General features: G+C 40.3%; 1 protein-coding gene across 1 annotated transcript in view; it reads left to right on the plus strand.

Moving 5' to 3' along the window:
* LOC114475309 (NACHT, LRR and PYD domains-containing protein 12-like) overlaps positions 1–22007 on the plus strand; it is a 64071-nt gene that overhangs the window by 41192 nt on the left and 872 nt on the right. Inside the window, exons 8-15 of the mRNA XM_028466000.1 lie at positions 10239–10412; positions 11409–11582; positions 12609–12782; positions 13792–13965; positions 18428–18601; positions 19618–19791; positions 20787–20961; positions 21228–21908. Coding sequence (XP_028321801.1) covers positions 10239–10412; positions 11409–11582; positions 12609–12782; positions 13792–13965; positions 18428–18601; positions 19618–19791; positions 20787–20961; positions 21228–21908 — 1900 coding nt within the window. The remainder of the gene's footprint in view (positions 1–10238; positions 10413–11408; positions 11583–12608; positions 12783–13791; positions 13966–18427; positions 18602–19617; positions 19792–20786; positions 20962–21227; positions 21909–22007) is intronic.

Below are 22007 nucleotides of genomic sequence, written 5' to 3' on the forward strand. Positions count from 1 at the left end.
GCAAGATTTTGTCAGCCAGGTCTGATACTGTGTCATTAGGTAAACAGATCACTTTCAAGTTGCTGCTAAACATCTTCTGAGCATCTTTAACAGAAACGTCTCCCACTGTCAGTGTGTGAGGTTGTTGCTTTGGCCTGCCATGTCGCTTTTGTTTTCTTGAAGCACTTTCAGTCTTCGCAGTTCCAGAAGGTTGTGTGTTGACCTCATTAGAGCAGATCCTAGGTCATTCAGCAGTGGGACGAATCAATTACCCAGTTCTACATGAAACTGGGTTTGTGACTTGGTGATACTCCTGCCTTTAGCAGATGTCCACTTTTGTGCCTGGGCAGACAAGGGAGTTGATGTTGAGGCTGCAGTCTGCGAAGCCAGTGCAGGCCAGTCCGTCTCATTATTGATATCAGGGCGCTTTGCTCGGCCCGTTAGCCTTTGAAGTGGATATGACTTTTTCTTAGGCTTAGCTCCCAGAGTATTCCAGGGAGGACTCGCACCTGTTGGCTTATCAACGGGAACAGGATCCTCCCTAGGCCTGATAGCTTTGTTAGCACGGGCTGGTAGCGAGTTAGCTTTATCCACTCCGCTGTTTTGAAACAGCGGCACAGTCGTATCATTATCATATCCACAGTGTCCATTAACCTCAATGTTTACTTGTATTCCTCGCACTGTAGTCTCCAGTTCAGTAATCTTTTGGAGAAGACTGCTGTATTCTGTTGTGGAAAGAGCCATTCTTCTGCTAGTTAGCTTGCTACTTGTAGCTAGCTAGCTTGCTACTTAGCTTTCCAGTTGAGCCAGCAAATAAAAAAGCAGTAGATGATTACCTCAGAGCCAGAGTCGGATGGTAAATGATAGAGTTTGATGTTGAGGTATCGTATCATTTCTCAGAAGAAAAAGTTCATGTTTAGTAAATAAATTCCTCTGTGAGCTCCGCTCTGCTATTTTGCTGCTGTCAGCTCGGCTGCCAGAACTCCTCTGATAGCTGAATGCCTCCTGTTCTACTTCTAGATACTTTAGGAACTTCCAGGATACCAGCAAACTGAGAGCGGAGTGATCTGCCTGGATGATAGGGCACTAACAGGTCTCTAAGATATACATAAGCTTGATCATGTAGAGCTTTGTATGCTAACAGGAGGATTTTAAACTCTATTCTAGATTTTACAGGAAGCCAATACTGTAGAAATATGTTTTCTCCTGTTAGTACCTGTTAGTATTCTAGCTGCAGCATTATGAATTAACTGGAGACTTTTTAGTGAGTTACTAGGACATCCTGAAAGTAGGGAGTTACAATAATTTAATCTAGATGTAACAAATGCATGGATTAGATTTTGAGCATCACTTTGGGCCAAGATATTCCTGATTTCAGAAATATTATGAAGATAGAAGAAGGCTGTCTTTGTGGTTTGTTTAATATGAGAGTTAAAAGATAAGACAGTATCAAAGATAATGCCTAAGTTTTTTACTGTGTTGCTGTCTGACAGAGTAATGCCATCCAGAGACAATATTTGATCTGATATTTTCTCTCTAAGGTGTTTTGGACCAAATAAAATCACTTTGGTTTTATCCTGGTTAAGAATGAGAAAGTTACGCTCATCCAGGATGTGATGTCTTTAAGACAAGCCTGGAGTTTTAATAACTGATGAGTTTCATCTGATTTCATTGAGAGATAAAGCTGTGTATCATCTGCATAGCAATGGAAATGTATATCATGTTCTCTGATAATATTACTTAGTGGAAGCATATATAATGTAAAGAGTATTGGTCCCAAAACTGAACCTTGTGGAACTCCATGATTAACTCTGGCGTGCACTGAGGACAGATTATTAACATGAACAAAGTGGTTTCTGTCTGATCGGTAGGATTTGAACCAACCTAGTGCTGTTTCTTTAATCCCAAAAACACTTTCCAGTCTCTGCAGCAGGAGATGATGATCCACTGTATCGAAGGCTGCACTGAGATCTAAGAGAACCAGAACTGAGACCAACCCTCTGTCTGAGGCTAAGAGGAGATCATTGGTTACTTTTACTAAGGCAGTCTCTGTGCTGTGATTGGCTTTAAAGCCAGACTGAAAGCTCTCATATAAATTGTTCCTATATAGGTGATCACATAGTTGACCTGCAATGACTTTTTCAAGAATTTTGGAAACAAAAGGAAGATTGGATATTGGCCTATAATTGGACAAGTCACTTGGATCAAGGGTTGTTTTTTTAAGGAGAGGTTTGATTACAGCGGTTTTAAAGGCCTGTGGTACATAACCTGTTACTAGAGATGTGTTAATCCAGTTCATCATATTAGTGCTGATTAGTGGAGGAACATCTTTAAATGGAGTTGGGATTGGATCTAAAAGACAGGTTGTTGGTTTAGAAGCACTAACTATTGAGGTCAGTTCAGATAGACCAATTGGAGTAAAACTATGTAAATAAAAGCTACATGTTGGGGATATTTCAGGAGCTGTTTGTTGAAGAAATTATTGAGCACTCATTGCAGGGGGACATTAGCTTTGTTTCTAATTGTTAGAATTTTATCAGTTAAGAAGTTGATGAAGTCGTCACTGCTCAGGTTGACAGGATTAGAGGGTTTGACAGAGCTGTGGCTTTTGGTGAGCCTGGCTACAGTGTTGAATAGAAACCAAAAAATGTTTTTGTTTTCCTGTATTAAAGTTGAATAATAATAAAACAATTTAATTCAGCTGTTGTCTTCATCATCAATGTGAATGTTAAAGGGGACATATCATGCTAAATCCACTTTTTTAGCCCTTAAATGCATTTTGTTGTATATTTAGAGTGCTTAGAAGTACAGAAAAAATCATATTAGTCTCTTCAGGTGCTCCGCAGATATCTTTATATTCTGTTTTGCTCATATTTTTCAATCTGTTTCGATTTTTCTATTCTCTATTACGTTTTTTGAACTATTACATCACAGTATTTTCAGCGGAACTGCCAAATTAGGACATCAACTCCAGGTCTAACACTTCGAGCAATCCGCCATTTTTATTTCTCGCTTTTATTTTGTAGTCCAAGCTCAAGGATGCCGAAGTTACGAGAGGATAAGTCAAAATGTTTGGTTGTTGGATGTAGTAACCCACACGCTTCATTACAACGTCTCCCAGCATCAGAAACTTTTCGAAGTGCCTGGTTGAGTTTTATTTTTCACGGAAATGTACCCACATCTGTGGGTAAGGTCATTTTTGTGTGCGTGAAGCACTTCAAGGATGACTGCTTCTGCAACCTCCGCCGGTATAAAGAAGGATTTGCCGAAAGACTTTGTCTGATTGAGGGTTCAATTCCTTCTATCTTTGGAGACGACGAACAGAGCACTTCGGTAAAATGTAAAAAACGCTAAAAAGTGTGATAAGACGTCCCTGTCATTGTTTTGTTAGCATTAGCAGTTGCACCGTCTTCAGACTTCATATGTTAGCGCTGTGTGCTCGTTTTAGATCCTTGATGATATGGCCTACGTGATTTAATTTAAGTCTAAAGTTTTCATTAGTCATTTCATTTTGCCGTTTTTGTCTTTGAAAAGACTGTATTAAAATGCATTTTGTGACGTTAGCTTGGCGCTAGCGTTAGCGAGTCCGACTCTGGCTCGAACATGTAAGGCTGGATGGACAAGTCTAACGTTGTTGACATTTTGTAAATAACCTCTGAATAAAAAGTTTATGTGCCGCTACACAGCCGTATCTCTTCTATCAAACTACAAAAATGGCCGAGCAGGGTGGAGTTGAACCGAGTGTCACCTGAAGAGAGGGCGGGGTATGGAGTGTCTCATTTGCATTTAAAGAGACCGCACCAAAACAAGTTGCTCTCAGAAGCACATCAGAAAAGGGGTAGAAAAGGGGCCTGTGGAGCTATAATAATGAGGAATTCAGACCCAAGCATTGCAGTTCTGCTTTATATAGACCACAACTGTATGATTTATATGTAAAAAGGAAGGATTTAAAACCATGATATGTCCCCTTTAGAGTTACCTAATATGACAGCTTTATCAGTGATTCGCACCAGATCAGTGAGATAGTCAGAGAATTCAGAGAGAAATTCTGAATATGGACCAGGAGGACGGTAAACTATAACCATTAAAGTGGGTTTTTCTATCTTGTTTTGGGGATTACAAATGTCAAGGGAGAGACTTTCAAATGAATTTTGGTTAAGTTTGGTTTTTGGGGTAACTGATAAGCTTGAGTAAAAAACTGCTGCCACTGCTCCTCCCCGACCACTCTCACGGGGAATATGGTGATTAGCATAATTGGGAGGGCTGGCTTCATTAAGAACAACAAAATCTTTATTTTTTAGCCAAGTCTCTGTGAGGCATAATAAACCCAGTTGATGGTCAGTTATAAGATCACTCACTAAAAGAGATGAAGACGAAAGTGATTTGATATTTAATAGTTTTTTCATTTTTTTGTGTTCTGTTTGTAGTTTTAATTTTAATGAGATTTTTGTGGTTCACTCCTCTATTGTGGGCTTTAGTTTATATTGCATGTTGCTCTGTACAGCTCAGCACAGTGTTTATGGGGTACTAGTACAGTGCCCGTCGGAAGTATGTATTCATATAGTTGGAGGAGCTTAAGTAGAGTTGTCAGTTATGGCCAAATGAGTATGTGTTTGAAGTTTGGATGTACAAAGAGGTGTACACACTCTGTACTCAGTGTTATAAAGGGGTTTTAGTGCGCATGCGCCATCGTGCATGCTGCCTGTGACAGCCGCTCCGGCTTTTTTTTTTAATAGTTTGTTAACCTTTAACTTGTTTTTCTTCAGTTACTTCCTTATTTTGACTTGCTTACATACACTTTCTAATAGTTTTTGTTTAACGATGGACACGCTACTTTCCTCCAGCGGACTTTGCCAAGCGCAACAACATTATGGACAAAAAACGTTTTAAACCGAGTATCCCCTCGGTTACCATGAGCAACGTGAGGTCGCTGGCTGACGGCCCTAGTCCGGAGTCAGAGGGAATATCGAGAGTGCAGTTTAATGTGCTTTACAGAGTCATGGCTGTACCAGGATTTTCCTGACGACAACGTTTCCATCGAAGGCTTTCAGACTGTTTGGACAGACAGGGAGTGCACCGGGAGAGCGGCAAATAGAAAGGCAGGGGTCTTGCTGTTTTTGTTAACAACCGGTGGTGTAACCCAGCGCACATTACCATCAAAAAGCGCATCTGTTGCCTGGACATTGAACTGCTTGCTGTTGGGCTCCGACCATATTTTCTCCCACGTGAGATTTCTCATGTTTTAATGGTGACTGTTTACTAACCCAACATCAGCCTGTGAAATCATTCACTCAGCCATAGCCCAGTTACAAACTCAGCACCCGAGTGCATTCATCGCTATCTCAGATGACTTTAATCTCGTTAATTTCAATAAGACTTTGCCTGGCTTCACTCAATATGTGACCTGTCCGACCAGAGAGGGGAAGACGTTAGACCTGCTGTATGCTAATGTTGCTGATGCATACGGCTCCTCTCCTCTCCACCCGCTGGGTTGGTCAGATCACAACCTCATTCACCTCAGCCCCTGTTATCTACCCCTCGTGAAATGCTAGCCTACGGCCACAAGGACAGTGAGGAGATAGTCGGAGGAGGTGTTTGAGACACTGAAAGGATGTTTTGAGGCTACAAATTGGGACACACTCTGTGTATCACATGGACAAGATATTGATAACCTCACAGAATGAAATTCACCAATTATATTATGTGTGGACACCACTGTCCCAGCTAAGACTGTGAAATGTTACCCTAACAATAAGCCCTGGGTTACAAAGGACATCAAAGCCACCATGAACAATAAGAAGAGGGCTTTCAGAGATGGTAATAGGGAGGAGGTGAGAAAAATTCCAGGGGGGCCTTAAAAAGACAATCAGAGAGGCCAAAGTGGAATATGGCAGAAAGCTGGAGAAGAAGCTTCAGCAAAACAACACCAGACAGGTCTGGAAAGGGATGAGGACCATCCCTGGCTTTAAGTCAGCCAGCAACAGAGGGTTGGACGGTAGTGTGGACCAGGCCAACGAACTAAATCTGTTTTTCAACAGATTTGATACTGCGGCTACTGGACCCCCTACTGTCACCCCTAGTCACACCACTGCTGGCTGCAATGAAAGACAATCATCCGCCCCTCCTCTTAGTGCTCCCCATCCAACCTATGTGTATATATGTGTATGTGGTGCAATAGCTTCGGAGGATGGAAGTGGTGGTCCCACCCTCTGGGGGGTGATGTGTTGAGGTGTAATTAAAATTGGAGGGATTAGTAGTGCAGCCAGAGGTGGGAGTGCCGCCCCCGCGCCACTACTTAGTAGCACAGGCGGCGGCCCCCTCCACTCCCAGCCCCACCATCCAGCCCCCCAAGGGTTGGGTATGTGAGTGTGGTGCAACAAGTGGTTGAGCCAGACCAGTTGGGAGTGAGTGACGTGAAGTGTCCATGTAGGAGGCCTGTCTGGCATGGTGGGCCACCGGAGAGGGTAGATGGCGCAGACGGGCATGCGGCACTGCGAGCCCCAGGGACGCACCGAGCAGCACAACCGGAGACCCCCCCCCCAGGCGGAGCCAGGCACCAGCCACATCCCCCAGCAGTCCAGAGTTAGGGTTAGGGTTAAGGTTAGGCCCAGAGCGGCGCGCCCTGCCAAGGCAAGCGGCGGCCAAGCAGGAGAGAGGCCATCGCCCACACCAGGGCCAGCACAGGCCCGCACGACACCACGACATAGCACCCTCCACAGGTGGGCGGCCCCGGCCCCCCCGACGAGAGAGGACGCCACCAACCACCCAAGCAGGGCCACCCCGCCAGCCACGGACCGATAGGCAGGCAAACCCAAGCACCCCCAGCCAGGCACCGCAACCCCACACCAACGTCGCCAGCAGAGCCCCCGCCCCACGGAGGCCACCCCCAATCACCCCAATCACGAGGCACCCCGCCCTAGGCGGTGCGGTGCCTCGCTGAACCACGGCCAGTCCCCGGGCAGACGGCGGGGGGGCGCGCCCCGAGACGCCAAACCCAATTTCTCATTTTTAGATTTTTGTCGTTTGGTGTATTTTTCTGTAATGTATGTTTTTTGGAGTCGTTATGTGTATTTTTGTATCTTTCTCTTGTCTTTTTGTGCATTTCTGTTGTAATTTTGTGTATTTTTTGTATAAATATTTATTTATGTGTATTTTGAGTCATTTTCATATTTTTGTTGTTTGGGGTATTTTTCTGTAATGTATGTTTTTTTGTATTTTTTTTATCTTTCAGTTGTCTTTTTGTGCATTTTTTGTGTAATTGTTTTTGGTTGCCATTGTAGTGTGATGCTGGAGTGCTGGAGTCATTTTGTGTACTTTTTGTTTAAATATTGTTTAGTTTTTTGTTTTATTTTACTAATTTATTTTCTTTATTTTATGTTTTTACTATAAATAAATAAATACCATGTGTGTGTGTTCCCGTAAAATGTTTCCGACGCTGATAACCAAACTCCATAGACATTGTAGCGCCAATCAAAAAAACAACAAAACTGTGCAAAACAAAACGTAAAGCTCCAAACTACATGAGTGAGTAAGTAAATTAAAGTATTATCTACAATTTGGCTGTCTTTTTTTTTTAAAAACAAAAATCAATGTTTACCTTCGAACCGAGTGGTCAGAGCTTAGCTTCCATGCGCGGCACCACAGAGAATCTGCAGTTTTCCAGATGGAGAATTGAACAGGTTGAGTTTAATACCGACTCTAGTGAAACAGCGCGTTAGTGAGCAATTACACGGACAGTTATATAGTTTAAACAATGGGAAACTTGGCTGCAAAAGACTCACCAGTGGCTGACGGTTTCAAATGATCTATTCAGAGAGCCCTGTGTTTGAGACACTAACGATAGCATGGCACAGGAGGAAGTGGAGTCTGCCCTGGCTCACACACAAGCACGCGCTTTAGCCACGCAAATCAGTGACTCACATCAGGCCCAATCAGTGAGACTTGAGAGCTTTGCTAGTATATCATTGTGAGCGGCTGCTCAGACGCCCCTCCCCCATCGCCGGTCTAAACTATCTTCCTCTCTCTCACTCATGTGTTTCCAGTCCATGTCTGCTTGGCTGTGTAACAGCGATTAGCTCTGGCCGCACACGTGACTCTTGCTTGGGTGAGGAGCTGTGCAGTGCCCCCTAGCGCCCCCTCACACACTGAGGTCAGAAGCTGAATAGGTTTCACTTCTGGGCAGCCCTGAAGTGAAATACAATTAAAATAAACATTTTGAAATGACCAAATTACTCCAAAATAACAGATGCACACACTCTGGGTATTTGGAAGCCATTGACTATTTATTCTCAGCTAGTCATGCGCATGTGGAGTTGTGAATCACAGGCTGTAGATTTAATTTTAGCATTTGTTCTCCATGTAAATTTGGGTGGACACAGCCTTTTTTGAATAGATCAGCACCTTTTTTAGAAGAGGTCGAAGTTTTCAATAAACGTGAAATTATGAAGAGGTATGACAGTACAAGTGAGCAATATAAAATAAATAATGCTTTTTCATTCAGAAGATACTTTATTTGGCTCAACCCAACACTCCAACAGTTCTTGCTAATTTAGAGCCAATGTGTCTTACGTGGGCTTTCCAGCAAAGTTTGTGGTTCAGTGTAACTCCAAGAAATTTGTATTCATATACCCTCTCAAGATCCACATTATTAATTATAATTTTCACATCTATGCTTGTATTACAGTTACCAAATTCCATGAATTTATTTGACATTTATTGATATCCCTACAGATGAATATGACTTTCTGACTAGACCCCACAAACATTTCTTCCATGATACTCTTAAATATGTCAACACTAGAGCCAGGTGCTCTGTATACACAACTGACCAAAATATTTTTACCGTTTTCCATGATAATTTCAATAGTAATACACTCCATCAGATCATCAACAGTTCTTGTCATATTTTCTAATACTTAAATATATTTAATTTTCTTGTCGATGTACAAAACAAATCCCCATCCTCATTTATTCCTCCTGTTGTTTTGGTTCATTTCAAACCCTTTTAACTCAAAATCCATTATTTTCTCATAGTCCAGCCAACTTTCTGACATGGCAATCACAATAAATGGTTTTTCAAAATGACTAGTATATTCTTTGATATTTTGGAGGTTTGTGTATAAACTCCTAGTATTTATGTGTATAGTTGATAATCACACACTTGTGGTAAATGTAGAGTTAAATTGTTCATCTGTAAAATATCTGCAATTAATATTTGTTTTGTTAAAAAGTTACTGTCAGCATCTATGTCTTGTTCAATGTTAAACATGTAATTTGTTGTTAATCACATGTTAGAGCAGTACAATGTGCCCACTGTGTCTGTTCATTAACTGTATTTTTCCAACTATTCCTCACTTCTAATGTTCAGCCTTCTGGCTTCTTCAGGTGTCCCATTCAACTTTATAAATACCTTACAGTTTGCAGTCCATGTGGATTGGATCTTCTTCTGTTTCCTCAGGAATCTCGCTTTTTTGGCAATATCTGCATTTTTTTGTTGTTGTCAAGTGTTCATTTAAATACACGTCTATTCCCTTCAGTTTCCTCCCCTGTCTCAATTGATCCATGTTATGCTTCTTATTAACAAATCATATTGTTAGGGCTGGTTTGTCCTCTTTTCTTCTCCTTAGAAGGGGATGACAGGCCTCAATGTTACCTGCACCCATCTTACTCCCTTTGGAGTGCTAGAACTCGGTGACCTGTTTCAACACTGATAATTCATCCAACTCCTTTGGTTCACTGTCTCGGGCACATGATCTTGGTTTAGTGTCAATCCAGAGACAATTACGTCATTCATTCTGGTGAATTTTTGTAGTTATGCCACCGTGTAATCCAGAAGAGCCTTTTTCCTCATTTTTTTTTTGGTTTTTTTAATCAAAACTACTTCACACATTTTGACTAAATTTTAACCAAAATTAGACCTTAAGCCATGGAATACTTCTGAATCAATTAATCATTAGTGAAATTCCAAAAATTCATATCTGGGTTCATAAAGACTGATCTTTTTGAAATGTGATTCCGTTATGTCAGGTTGGTTCCTCAAGTATCCCACTGAGTTTCTTATGGATCAGATCCAGATTGTGCATTTCATCAAAGTGTTTCTATAAAATGTGTTTCCACACATTGTGACCTGCTGTATAGTTATTAATGGAGATATAAATGTCTTCCAAACCTTTAAAGTGTGAATGATCCTGGTACCATGATCAGGTTCATTGATCCAGATAACTAACAATGCTCTTGTTTCAAATGTCTTTCTCCCACAGACTGAGTTCCTGTGATCTCTCAAAAAGAAGCTGTGAAGTTCTGTCCTCAGTCCTCAGCTCTCAGTCCTCCAGTCTGGAAGATCTGGACCTGAGTCTCAACAAGCTGCAGGATTTAGGAGTGGAGCTGCTGTGTGAAGGACTGAAGAGTCCTCACTGTAAACTGTACTTTCTCAGGTCAGTACAAACACAGTGACTGAAAGGACTTCAGGTGTTCATAACCTTCAGAATAAAGCTGAAGGTCTGTGAAAGTGATAAATCAGAAATATGGAGAATTGTGTTAATGCCAAAATAATTTTCTCATGAAATTACATTCATGTTGTTTCTTAGACACAAGTTACCAACTTTACAAAAATAAATAAGTCATGTCATCTACAGTAAAGTTATTAAAATGATATGAAGTGTATGGGAGCTTTTAATTATGTCAATAGTAGAGTATAGTAGCTTTATTGGTCCCACAGTGGGAAAATTTACTGTCATTACAGTTCAGATAAAATGCAAGAAAAAAAGACAACAGAAGGCAACACACAGAATACCCCAAAAAACACCCAAAAATAATGCAATGAAGGAGATAAAATACATTATTAGAGGCTATATAAGAATATAATGTAAAAGTACAAAGAATATAGATATATACATATAAACAATGTGATAAATATTAAAATGATTTCCTCCACCAAGGAGGGAATATTTCCACTGTTTATTTAGGTTTTTTTTTTTAATCAAGATTACATCAAAACTACTTCACACATTTTGACAAAATTTTAACCAAACTTAGAAATTAAGCCATGGAATATTTCTGAATCAATAAACTGATTCTGGATCAGTTTAAAACATCTAAAAATCTCTCTTTCTCTCTCTCATCATTGGTGAAAATCCAAAAATTCATATCTGGGTTCATAAAGACTGATCTTTTTGAAATGTGATTCCGTTATGTCAGGTTGGTTCCTCAAGTATCCCACTGAGTTTCTTATGGATCAGATCCAGATTGTGCATTTCATCAAAGTTTTTATATAAAATGTGTATCCACACATTGTGACCTACTGTATAGTTATTAATGGAGATATAAATGTCTTCCAAACCTTTAAAGTGTGAATGATCCTGGTACCATGATCAGGTTCATTGATCCAGATAACTAACAATGCTCTTGTTTCAAATGTCTTTCTCCCACAGCCTGATTAGCTGTGATCTCTCAAAAAGAAGCTGTGAAGTTCTGTCCTCAGTCCTCAGCTCTCAGTCCTCCAGTCTGGAAAATCTGTGCCTGAGTTTCAACAAGCTGCAGGATTCAGGAGTGGAGCTGCTGTGTGAAGGACTGAAGAGTCCTCACTGTAAACTGGACAATCTCAGGTCAGTACAAACACAGTGACTGAAAGGACTTCAGGTGTTCATAACCTTCAGAATAAAGCTGAAGGTCTGTGATAGTGGATAAATCAGAAATATGGAGAATTGTGTTAATGCCAAAATAAATCTCTCATGAAATTACATTCATGTTGTTTCTTAGACACAAGTTACCAACTTTACAAAAATAAATAAATCATGTCATCTACAGTAAAGTTATTAAAATGATATGAAGTGTATGGGAGCTTTTAAATATGTCAATAGTAGAGTATAGTAGCTTTATTGGTCCCACAGTGGGAAAATTTACTGTCATTACAGTTCAGATAAAATGCAAGAAAAAAGACAACAGAAGGCAACACACAGAATACCCCAAAAAACACCCAAAAATAATTCAATGAAGGAGATAAAATACATTATTAGAGGCTATATAAGAATATAATGTAAAAGTATAAAGAATATAGATATATACGTATAAACAATGTGATAAATATTAAAATGATTTCCTCCACCAAGGAGGGAATATTTCCACCGTTTTTTTAGGTTTGTTTTTTATCAAGATTACATCAAAACTACTTCACACATTTTGACAAAATTTTAACCAAAATTAGAAATTAAGCCATGGAATATTTCTGAATCAATAAACTGATTCTGGATCAGTTTAAAACATCTAAAACTCTCTCTCTCTCTCTCTCTCTCTCTCTCTCTCTCTCTCTCTCTCTCTCTCATCATTGGTGAAATTCCAAAAATTCATATCTGGGTTCATAAAGACTGATCTTTTTGAAATGTGATTCCGTTATGTCAGGTTGGTTCCTCAAGTATCCCACTGAGTTTCTTATGGATCAGATCCAGATTGTGCATTTCATCAAAGTTTTTCTATAAAATGTGTATCCACACATTGTGACCTACTGTATAGTTATTAATGGAGATATAAATGTCTTCCAAACCTTTAAAGTGTGAATGATCCTGGTACCATGATCAGGTTCATTGATCCAGATAACTGACAATGCTCTTGTTTCAAATGTCTTTCTCCCACAGCCTGATTAGCTGTGATCTCTCAAAAAGAAGCTGTGAAGTTCTGTCCTCAGCCCTCAGCTCTCAGTCCTCCAGTCTGGAAGATCTGGACCTGAGTGACAACAAGCTGCAGGATTCAGGAGTGGAGCTGCTGTGTGAAGGACTGAAGAGTCCTCACTGTAAACTGTACTTTCTCAGGTCAGTACAAACACAGTGACTGAAAGAACTTCAGGTGTTCATAACCTTCAGAATAAAGCTGAAGGTCTGTGATAGTGGATAAATCAGAAATATGGAGAATTGTGTTAATGCCAAAATAATTTTCTCATGAAATTACATTCATGTTGTTTCTTAGACACAAGTTACCAACTTTACAAAAATAAATAAGTCATGTCATCTACAGTAAAGTTATTAAAATGATATGAAGTGTATGGGAGCTTTTAATTATGTCAATAGTAGAGTATAGTAGCTTTATTGGTCCCACAGTGGGAAAATTTACTGTCATTACAGTTCAGATAAAATGCAAGAAAAAAAGACAACAGAAGGCAACACACAGAATACCCCAAAAAACACCCAAAAATAATGCAATGAAGGAGATAAAATAAACAATACAATAATAGAGGCTTTATATAAATATAATGTAAAAGTATAAATAATATAGATATACAGTATACATATAAACAATGTGATGAATTTGAAAATGATTTCCTCCACCAAGGAGGGAATATTTCCACTGTTTATTTAGGTTTTTTTTTTTAATCAAGATTACATCAAAACTACTTCACACATTTTGACAAAATTTTAACCAAACTTAGAAATTAAGCCATGGAATATTTCTGAATCAATAAACTGATTCTGGATCAGTTTAAAACATCTAAAAATCTCTCTTTCTCTCTCTCATCATTGGTGAAATTCCAAAAATTCATATCTGGGTTCATAAAGACTGATCTTTTTGAAATGTGATTCCGTTATGTCAGGTTGGTTCCTCAAGTATCCCACTGAGTTTCTTATGGATCAGATCCAGATTGTGCATTTCATCAAAGTGTTTCTATAAAATGTGTATCCACACATTGTGACCTACTGTATAGTTATTAATGGAGATATAAATGTCTTCCAAACCTTTAAAGTGTGAATGATCCTGGTACCATGATCAGGTTCATTGATCCAGATAACTGACAATGCTCTTGTTTCAAATGTCTTTCTCCCACAGCCTGAGTTCCTGTAATCTCTCAAAAAGAAGCTGTGAAGTTCTGTCCTCAGTCCTCAGCTCTCAGTCCTCCAGTCTGAAAGATCTGGACCTGAGTAAAAACAAGCTGCAGGATTCAGGAGTGGAGCTGCTGTGTGAAGGACTGAAGAGTCCTCACTGTAAACTGGACTCTCTCAGGTCAGTACAAACACAGTGACTGAAAGGACTTCAGGTGTTCATAACCTTCAGAATAAAGCTGAAGGTCTGTGAAAGTGGTTGTTAGGATTACGACTGAAGGAAGTGACGTCTACACGCATGCATTAACCTTTGTGTTACAAAGAAAGATGGCGCCAGCGTGTACCGGCTGCCGTCTGCCAGCTCTGCTGGAACTTCTGTTTGTCTGTGTCCTGATCGTTCTTTTGTGCCAAAACATCGATGCAACAGTATTGACATACGATCGTCAGGCACTAATGGACCTAAATCATGCACATGAGGTACGTCTGAGCTGCCCTGAGGATCAAACCTCCAGACTTCCTCCACACTTGGCCTCGGTGCCTGCCTACCTGCTGCGTGCACCTGTCCCGCGTAGGAAGGGTGCCAAGAGGCGGGGCAGACGCGCTGGACTCCTGGTGAAGGTGAAGGCGTACAGGAGGTCTTGTCCTGGGACTGCTCCGGGACACCCGCTGTCAACTGGATTACGGTGGATTCAGCCTGTGGCTCCCGTGCGTCCGATCACCGGCCTGCGTCATCTGCCGCTCGTAGCACTGCTTCACCGGCGCCTTCCCAGACACCGTGCCGTGGATTATGGTTGCCTTCGCCCGCTGCAGCGCGACTCTCCACGGGCCAACACGGAAGTGTCGCTGCGCCTTGGATTACAAAACGCCAGATCGCTGGCAAATAAAGCGCACATCCTGAAAGATGTTTTCATGTCCCGCGGGTTGGACCTGATATTAATCACAGAGACATGGCAATGGGAGAACGAGTACGTTCACTTAAATGAGCTGCGCCCTGCAGACTGTTCTGTGTTTGGAACCCCACGGATCACGCGTCGCGGAGGAGGATTGGCACTCGTTTACCGGGACACATTCAGCTGCAGACTGTTGGACACGAACGCGTTCAACTCCTTCGAGCTCCAGATGTGCAAGGTTGGAAACGAACACGCTTTTCAATGTGTTTTACTGTACCGACCGCCTGGTCCTACTCGTATATTTTTAGATGAGTTCTCTGCGTTCATGGCATCTATTATAACACTTGAGAGTGTTTTAATCCTTGGAGATTTTAACCTCCATGTTGATAACTCCACATGTCCTATGGCCACTGAGTTGATGACTCTTATGGACTCTTTTAACTTTGTACAACATGTGTCAGGTCCAACACACACCAAAGGTCATACTTTAGATTTAGTTTTTTCTTTTGGTTTAAAAATAGACAAATTAAGCATAAATGATTTACAGTTAAGTGACCACTGCTGTATTTTATTTAACCTGTCACTCACTCTGACTAAAATCCCTTCCAATGTGAAAAAACAGCGACGCATCCTAAATGAAGCAGCTTTCAGTGGGTTTTCTGCCTCCTTTGACCCAGCTTCCTTCGCTAGCTGTGATGATGTTGACTCTTTTATGGCTAACTTTAATAATCACTGTCTGACTCTGTTAGACACAGTAGCACCAGCTAAAAACGTTGTTAGCACTCATAAAAAACCTTGTCCATGGATGAATGAAACCATTTTTAACTTCAAAAGAAGCTGTCGGAAAGTGGAACGGTTGTGGAAAACAACTAAACTGGAAGTGCATCGACTCCATCTTAAGGAAAAGATAATGGAGCTAAATGAAATAATAAAGCGCGCCCGCTCTACTTATTTCACTAACCTTGTTCTACAAAATAAGAGAAACCCCAGAGTCTTGTTCAACACTATTGAACATCTTGTTACACCCCCACCGTCCCATGTCCCTGTACACACAAGGGATGATTGTAACATGTTTTTAAACTTCTTTGTAAATAAAGTAGAAGATATTAGGGCCAGTATCACGACTCCCTTGGTCAGCTCGTGCACTTCTGTAGCTCCCGTCAGCACATGGTCCTCCTTCTCTCCTGTCAGCCTACAGGATATTCAGGATCTAGTGAGAAAAATGAAACCCACATCGAGCCCTGTGGATATTATTCCAACCTCACTGCTTTTAAATGTTTTTGATGAAGTCGGTCCATGGTTGGTGAAACTGATCAACCTCTCACTTAAATCCGGCACAGTCCCCAGCTACTTTAAACACGCCCTAGTAAATCCCATTCTCAAAAAGCCTAATCTTGATCCAGGTCAGCCTATAAACTACCGGCCCATATCTAAGCTTCCCTTCATGTCAAAAATGATGGAAAAAGTGGTAGCCAAGCAGCTAACATCAATCATGGAAGATAATGATCTTTATGATAAATATCAATCTGGTTTTAGGTCGATCCACTCCACTGAAACTGCCCTTGTGAAGGTTTCCAGTGGCGTGATGATGGCTGCTGATTCTGGTCGCTACACAGTTTTAACTTTATTGGATTTAACATCTGCTTTCGACACCGTAGATCACAACACACTGATCCATCGTCTCAAATCAGAAATGGGGTTTTCCGGTGCTGTACTACAGTGGTTTGCCTCGTATATAAATGGTAGAACTTTTAATGTGGCTTTTAATGATGTATTGTCCAATGTGTCCACCCTGTCATGTGGAGTACCCCAGGGCTCTGTTCTGGGGCCTGTTTTGTTTTTATTGTACCTGATGCCTCTTGGTCGGTTGATCCGTGGTTTTAAAAATGTTTCTTATCATTTTTATGCTGATGATATCCAGTTATACTGCTCTTTTAATGACTCAGAGTTTCACTTTTTACCTGAGTTCTTGGACTGTATCTCATGCATCAAAAACTGGTTTTCATCAAACTACCTCCAGATAAACCCCAACAAAACAGAAACTCTGATCATCGCCCCTGATAAAAAGATCCCACTTATTAAGAACTCTCTCGGTGATTTGGGTTCATCAGTGAAATCCAGCATCAGAAATCTTGGGGTTGTGTTTAACCAATCGATGTCTTTGGAGGGCCACTGTCGTCAACTGACTAAAAACTGTTTTTACCATCTGAGAAATATCTCAAAAGTGAGGCATCTACTGTCCAAACCTGATCTGGAACTGGTCATCCATGCTTTTATTTCGTCCCGCATTGACTACTGTAACTCAGTTTTTACCTGTTTTAATAAGTCGACCCTGTGTAAACTCCAAATGGTTCAAAATGCTGCTGCCAGACTTTTGACCGGTACGTCCAGAACATCACACATTACCCCGATACTTTCCTCCCTGCACTGGCTCCCTGTCAATTTCCGGATTGAATATAAAATACTGGTTCTAACATTCCGGGCTTTGCATGGCCAGGCTCCTCTATACATTTCAGACATGTTGTGTCCCTACACTTCAGGACGCAGCCTTCGATCCTCAGGTCAGGGTCTACTAAGGTTCCCAAAAACCAAATTTAAAACCAGAGGAGACCTGGCGTTCCAGGCTGCAGCCCCCAGACTCTGCAATGGTCTGCCCCAGTCTCTCCGGGAGATGAACTGCGTGGACACTTTTAAAAAACATTTGAAGACTTCGCTTTTCAAAAAAACTTTTAGTTAACAAGATTTTATTTTTAATTTTTACTGCCCTTTTATGATGCTACACATGTGATGTAAATGTATGTTTATTGTTTCTGTGTACAGCACTTTGTGATTTTATCTGCGAAAAGCGCTTTATAAATAAATACTTACTTACTTACTTACTTACTTACTAAATCAGAAATATGGAGAATTGTGTTAATGCCAAAATAATTTTCTCATGAAATTACATTCATGTTGTTTCTTAGACACAAGTTACCAACTTTACAAAATAAATAAGTCATGTCATCTACAGTAAAGTTATTAAAATGATATGAAGTGTATGGGAGCTTTAATTATGTCAATAGTAGAGTATAGTAGCTTTATTGGTCCCACAGTGGGAAAATTTTACTGTCATTACAGTTCAGATAAAATGCAAGAAAAAAAGACAACAGAAGGCAACACACAGAATACCCCAAAAAACACCCAAAAATAATGCAATGAAGGAGATAAAATACATTATTAGAGGCTATATAAGAATATAATGTAAAAGTATAAAGAATATAGATATATACATATGAACAATGTGATAAATATTAAAATGATTTCCTCCACCAAGGAGGGAATATTTCCACCGTTTTTTTTAGGTTTGTTTTTTATCAAGATTACATCAAACCTACTTCACACATTTTGACTAAATTTTAACCAAAATTAGACCTTAAGCCATGGAATACTTCTGAATCAATTAATCATTAGTGAAATTCCAAAAATTCATATCTGGGTTCATAAAGACTGATCTTTTTGAAATGTGATTCCGTTATGTCAGGTTGGTTCCTCAAGTATCCCACTGAGTTTCTTATGGATCAGATCCAGATTGTGCATTTCATCAAAGTTTTTATATAAAATGTGTATCCACACATTGTGACCTACTGTATAGTTATTAATGGAGATATAAATGTCTTCCAAACCTTTAAAGTGTGAATGATCCTGGTACCATGATCAGGTTCATTGATCCAGATAACTGACAATGCTCTTGTTTCAAATGTCTTTCTCCCACAGCCTGAGATCCTGTAATCTCTCAAAAAGAAGCTGTGAAGTTCTGTCCTCAGTCCTCAGCTCTCAGTCCTCCAGTCTGAAAGTTCTGGGCCTGAGTCTCAACAAGCTGCAGGATTCAGGAGTGGAGCTGCTGTGTGAAGGACTGAAGAGTCCTCACTGTAAACTGGACAATCTCAGGTCAGTACAAACACAGTGACTGAAAGGACTTCAGGTGTTCATAACCTTCAGAATAAAGCTGAAGGTCTGTGATAGTGGATAAATCAGAAATATGGAGAATTGTGTTAATGCCAAAATAAATCTCTCATGAAATTACATTCATGTTGTTTCTTAGACACAAGTTACCAACTTTACAAAAATAAAAAAGTCATGTCATCTACAGTAAAGTTATTAAAATGATATGAAGTGTATGGGAGCTTTTAATTGTCAATAGTAGAGTATAGTAGCTTTATTGGTCCCACAGTGGGAAAATTTACTGTCATTACAGTTCAGATAAAATGCAAGAAAAAAAGACACAGAAGGCAACACACAGAATACCCCAAAAAACACCCAAAAATAATGCAATGAAGGAGATAAAATACATTATTAGAGGCTATATAAGAATATAATGTAAAAGTATAAAGAATATAGATATATACGTATAAACAATGTGATAAATATTAAAATGATTTCCTCCACCAAGGAGGGAATATTTCCACCGTTTTTTTAGGTTTGTTTTTTATCAAGATTACATCAAAACTACTTCACACATTTTGACAAAATTTTAACCAAAATTAGAAATTAAGCCATGGAATATTTCTGAATCAATAAACTGATTCTGGATCAGTTTAAAAACATCTAAAACTCTCTCTCTCTCTCTCTCTCTCTCTCTCTCTCTCTCTCTCTCATCATTGGTGAAATTCCAAAAATTCATATCTGGGTTCATAAAGACTGATCTTTTTGAAATGTGATTCCGTTATGTCAGGTTGGTTCCTCAAGTATCCCACTGAGTTTTTTATGGATCAGATCCAGATTGTGCATTTCATCAAAGTGTTTCTATAAAATGTGTATCCACACATTGTGACCTACTGTATAGTTATTAATGGAGATATAAATGTCTTCCAAACCTTTAAAGTGTGAATGATCCTGGTACCATGATCAGGTTCATTGATCCAGATAACTGACAATGCTCTTGTTCAAATGTCTTTCTCCCACAGACTGATTAGCTGTGATCTCTCAAAAAGAAGCTGTGAAGTTCTGTCCTCAGTCCTCAGCTCTCAGTCCTCCAGTCTGAAATATCTGTACCTGAGTTTCAACAAGCTGCAGGATTCAGGAGTGGAGCTGCTGTGTGAAGGACTGAAGAGTCCTCACTGTAAACTGTACAATCTCAGGTCAGTACAAACACAGTGACTGAAAGAACTTCAGGTGTTCATAACCTTCAGAATAAAGCTGAAGGTCTGTGATAGTGGATAAATCAGAAATATGGAGAATTGTGTTAATGCCAAAATAATTTTCTCATGAAATTACATTCATGTTGTTTCTTAGACACAAGTTACCAACTTTACAAAAATAAATAAGTCATGTCATCTACAGTAAAGTTATTAAAATGATATGAAGTGTATGGGAGCTTTTAATTATGTCAATAGTAGAGTATAGTAGCTTTATTGGTCCCACAGTGGGAAAATTTACTGTCATTACAGTTCAGATAAAATGCAAGAAAAAAAGACAACAGAAGGCAACACACAGAATACCCCAAAAAACACCCAAAATAATGCAATGAAGGAGATAAAATACATTATTAGAGGCTATATATAATATAATGTAAAAGTATAAATAATATAGATAGTATACATATAAACAATGTGATAAATATTAAAATGATTTCCTCCACCAAGGAGGGAATATTTCCACTGTTTTTTTAGGTTTTTTTTTTAATCAAGATTACATCAAAACTACTTCACACATTTTGACAAAATTTTAACCAACTTAGAAATTAAGCCATGGAATATTTCTGAATCAATAAACTGATTCTGGATCAGTTTAAAACATCTAAAAATCTCTCTTTCTCTCTCTCATCATTGGTGAAAATTCCAAAATTCATATCTGGGTTCATAAAGACTGATCTTTTTGAAATGTGATTCCGTTATGTCAGGTTGGTTCCTCAAGTATCCACTGAGTTTCTTATGGATCAGATCCCAGATTGTGCATTTCATCAAAGTGTTTCTATAAAATGTGTATCCACACATTGTGGACCTACTGTATAGTTATTAATGGAGATATAAATGTCTTCCAAACCTTTAAAGTGTGAATGATCCTGGTACCATGATCAGGTTCATTGATCCAGATAACTGACAATGCTCTTGTTTCAAATGTCTTTCTCCCACAGCCTGAGTTCCTGTGATCTCTCAAAAAGAAGCTGTGAAGTTCTGTCCTCAGTCCTCAGCTCTCAGTCCTCCAGTCTGAAAGATCTGGACCTGAGTAAAAACAAGCTGCAGGATTCAGGAGTGGAGCTGCTGTGTGAAGGACTGAAGAGTCCTCACTGTAAACTGGACTACTCTCAGGTCAGTACAAACACAGTGACTGAAAGGACTTCAGGTGTTCATAACCTTCAGAATAAAGCTGAAGGTCTGTGATAGTGGTTGTTAGGATTACGACTGAAGGAAGTGACGTCTACACGCATGCATTAACCTTTGTGTTACAAAGAAAGATGGCGCCAGCGTGTACCGGCTGCCGTCTGCCAGCTCTGCTGGAACTTCTGTTTGTCTGTGTCCTGATCGTTCTTTTGTGCCAAAACATCGATGCAACAGTATTGACATACGATCGTCAGGCACTAATGGACCTAAATCATGCACATGAGGTACGTCTGAGCTGCCCTGAGGATCAAACCTCCAGACTTCCTCCACACTTGGCCTCGGTGCCTGCCTACCTGCTGCGTGCACCTGTCCCGCGTAGGAAGGGTGCCAAGAGGCGGGGCAGACGCGCTGGACTCCTGGTGAAGGTGAAGGCGTACAGGAGGTCTTGTCCTGGGACTGCTCCGGGACACCCGCTGTCAAATGGATTACGGTGGATTCAGCCTGTGGCTCCCGTGCGTCCGATCACCGGCCTGCGTCATCTGCCGCTCGTAGCACTGCTTCACCGGCGCCTTCCCAGACACCGTGCCGTGGATTATGGTTGCCTTCGCCCGCTGCAGCGCGACTCTCCACGGGCCAACACGGAAGTGTCGCTGCGCCTTGGATTACAAAACGCCAGATCGCTGGCAAATAAAGCGCACATCCTGAAAGATGTTTTCATGTCCCGCGGGTTGGACCTGATATTAATCACAGAGACATGGCAATGGGAGAACGAGTACGTTCACTTAAATGAGCTGCGCCCTGCAGACTGTTCTGTGTTTGGAACCCCACGGATCACGCGTCGCGGAGGAGGATTGGCACTCGTTTACCGGGACACATTCAGCTGCAGACTGTTGGACACGAACGCGTTCAAACTCCTTCGAGCTCAGATGTGCAAGGTTGGAAACGAACACGCTTTTCAATGTGTTTTACTGTACCGACCGCCTGGTCCTACTCGTATATTTTTAGATGAGTTCTCTGCGTTCATGGCATCTATT

Source organism: Gouania willdenowi, chromosome 14 (assembly GCF_900634775.1).
Source record: "Gouania willdenowi chromosome 14, fGouWil2.1, whole genome shotgun sequence".
In the NCBI taxonomy this organism is placed as follows: domain Eukaryota; kingdom Metazoa; phylum Chordata; class Actinopteri; order Blenniiformes; family Gobiesocidae; genus Gouania; species Gouania willdenowi.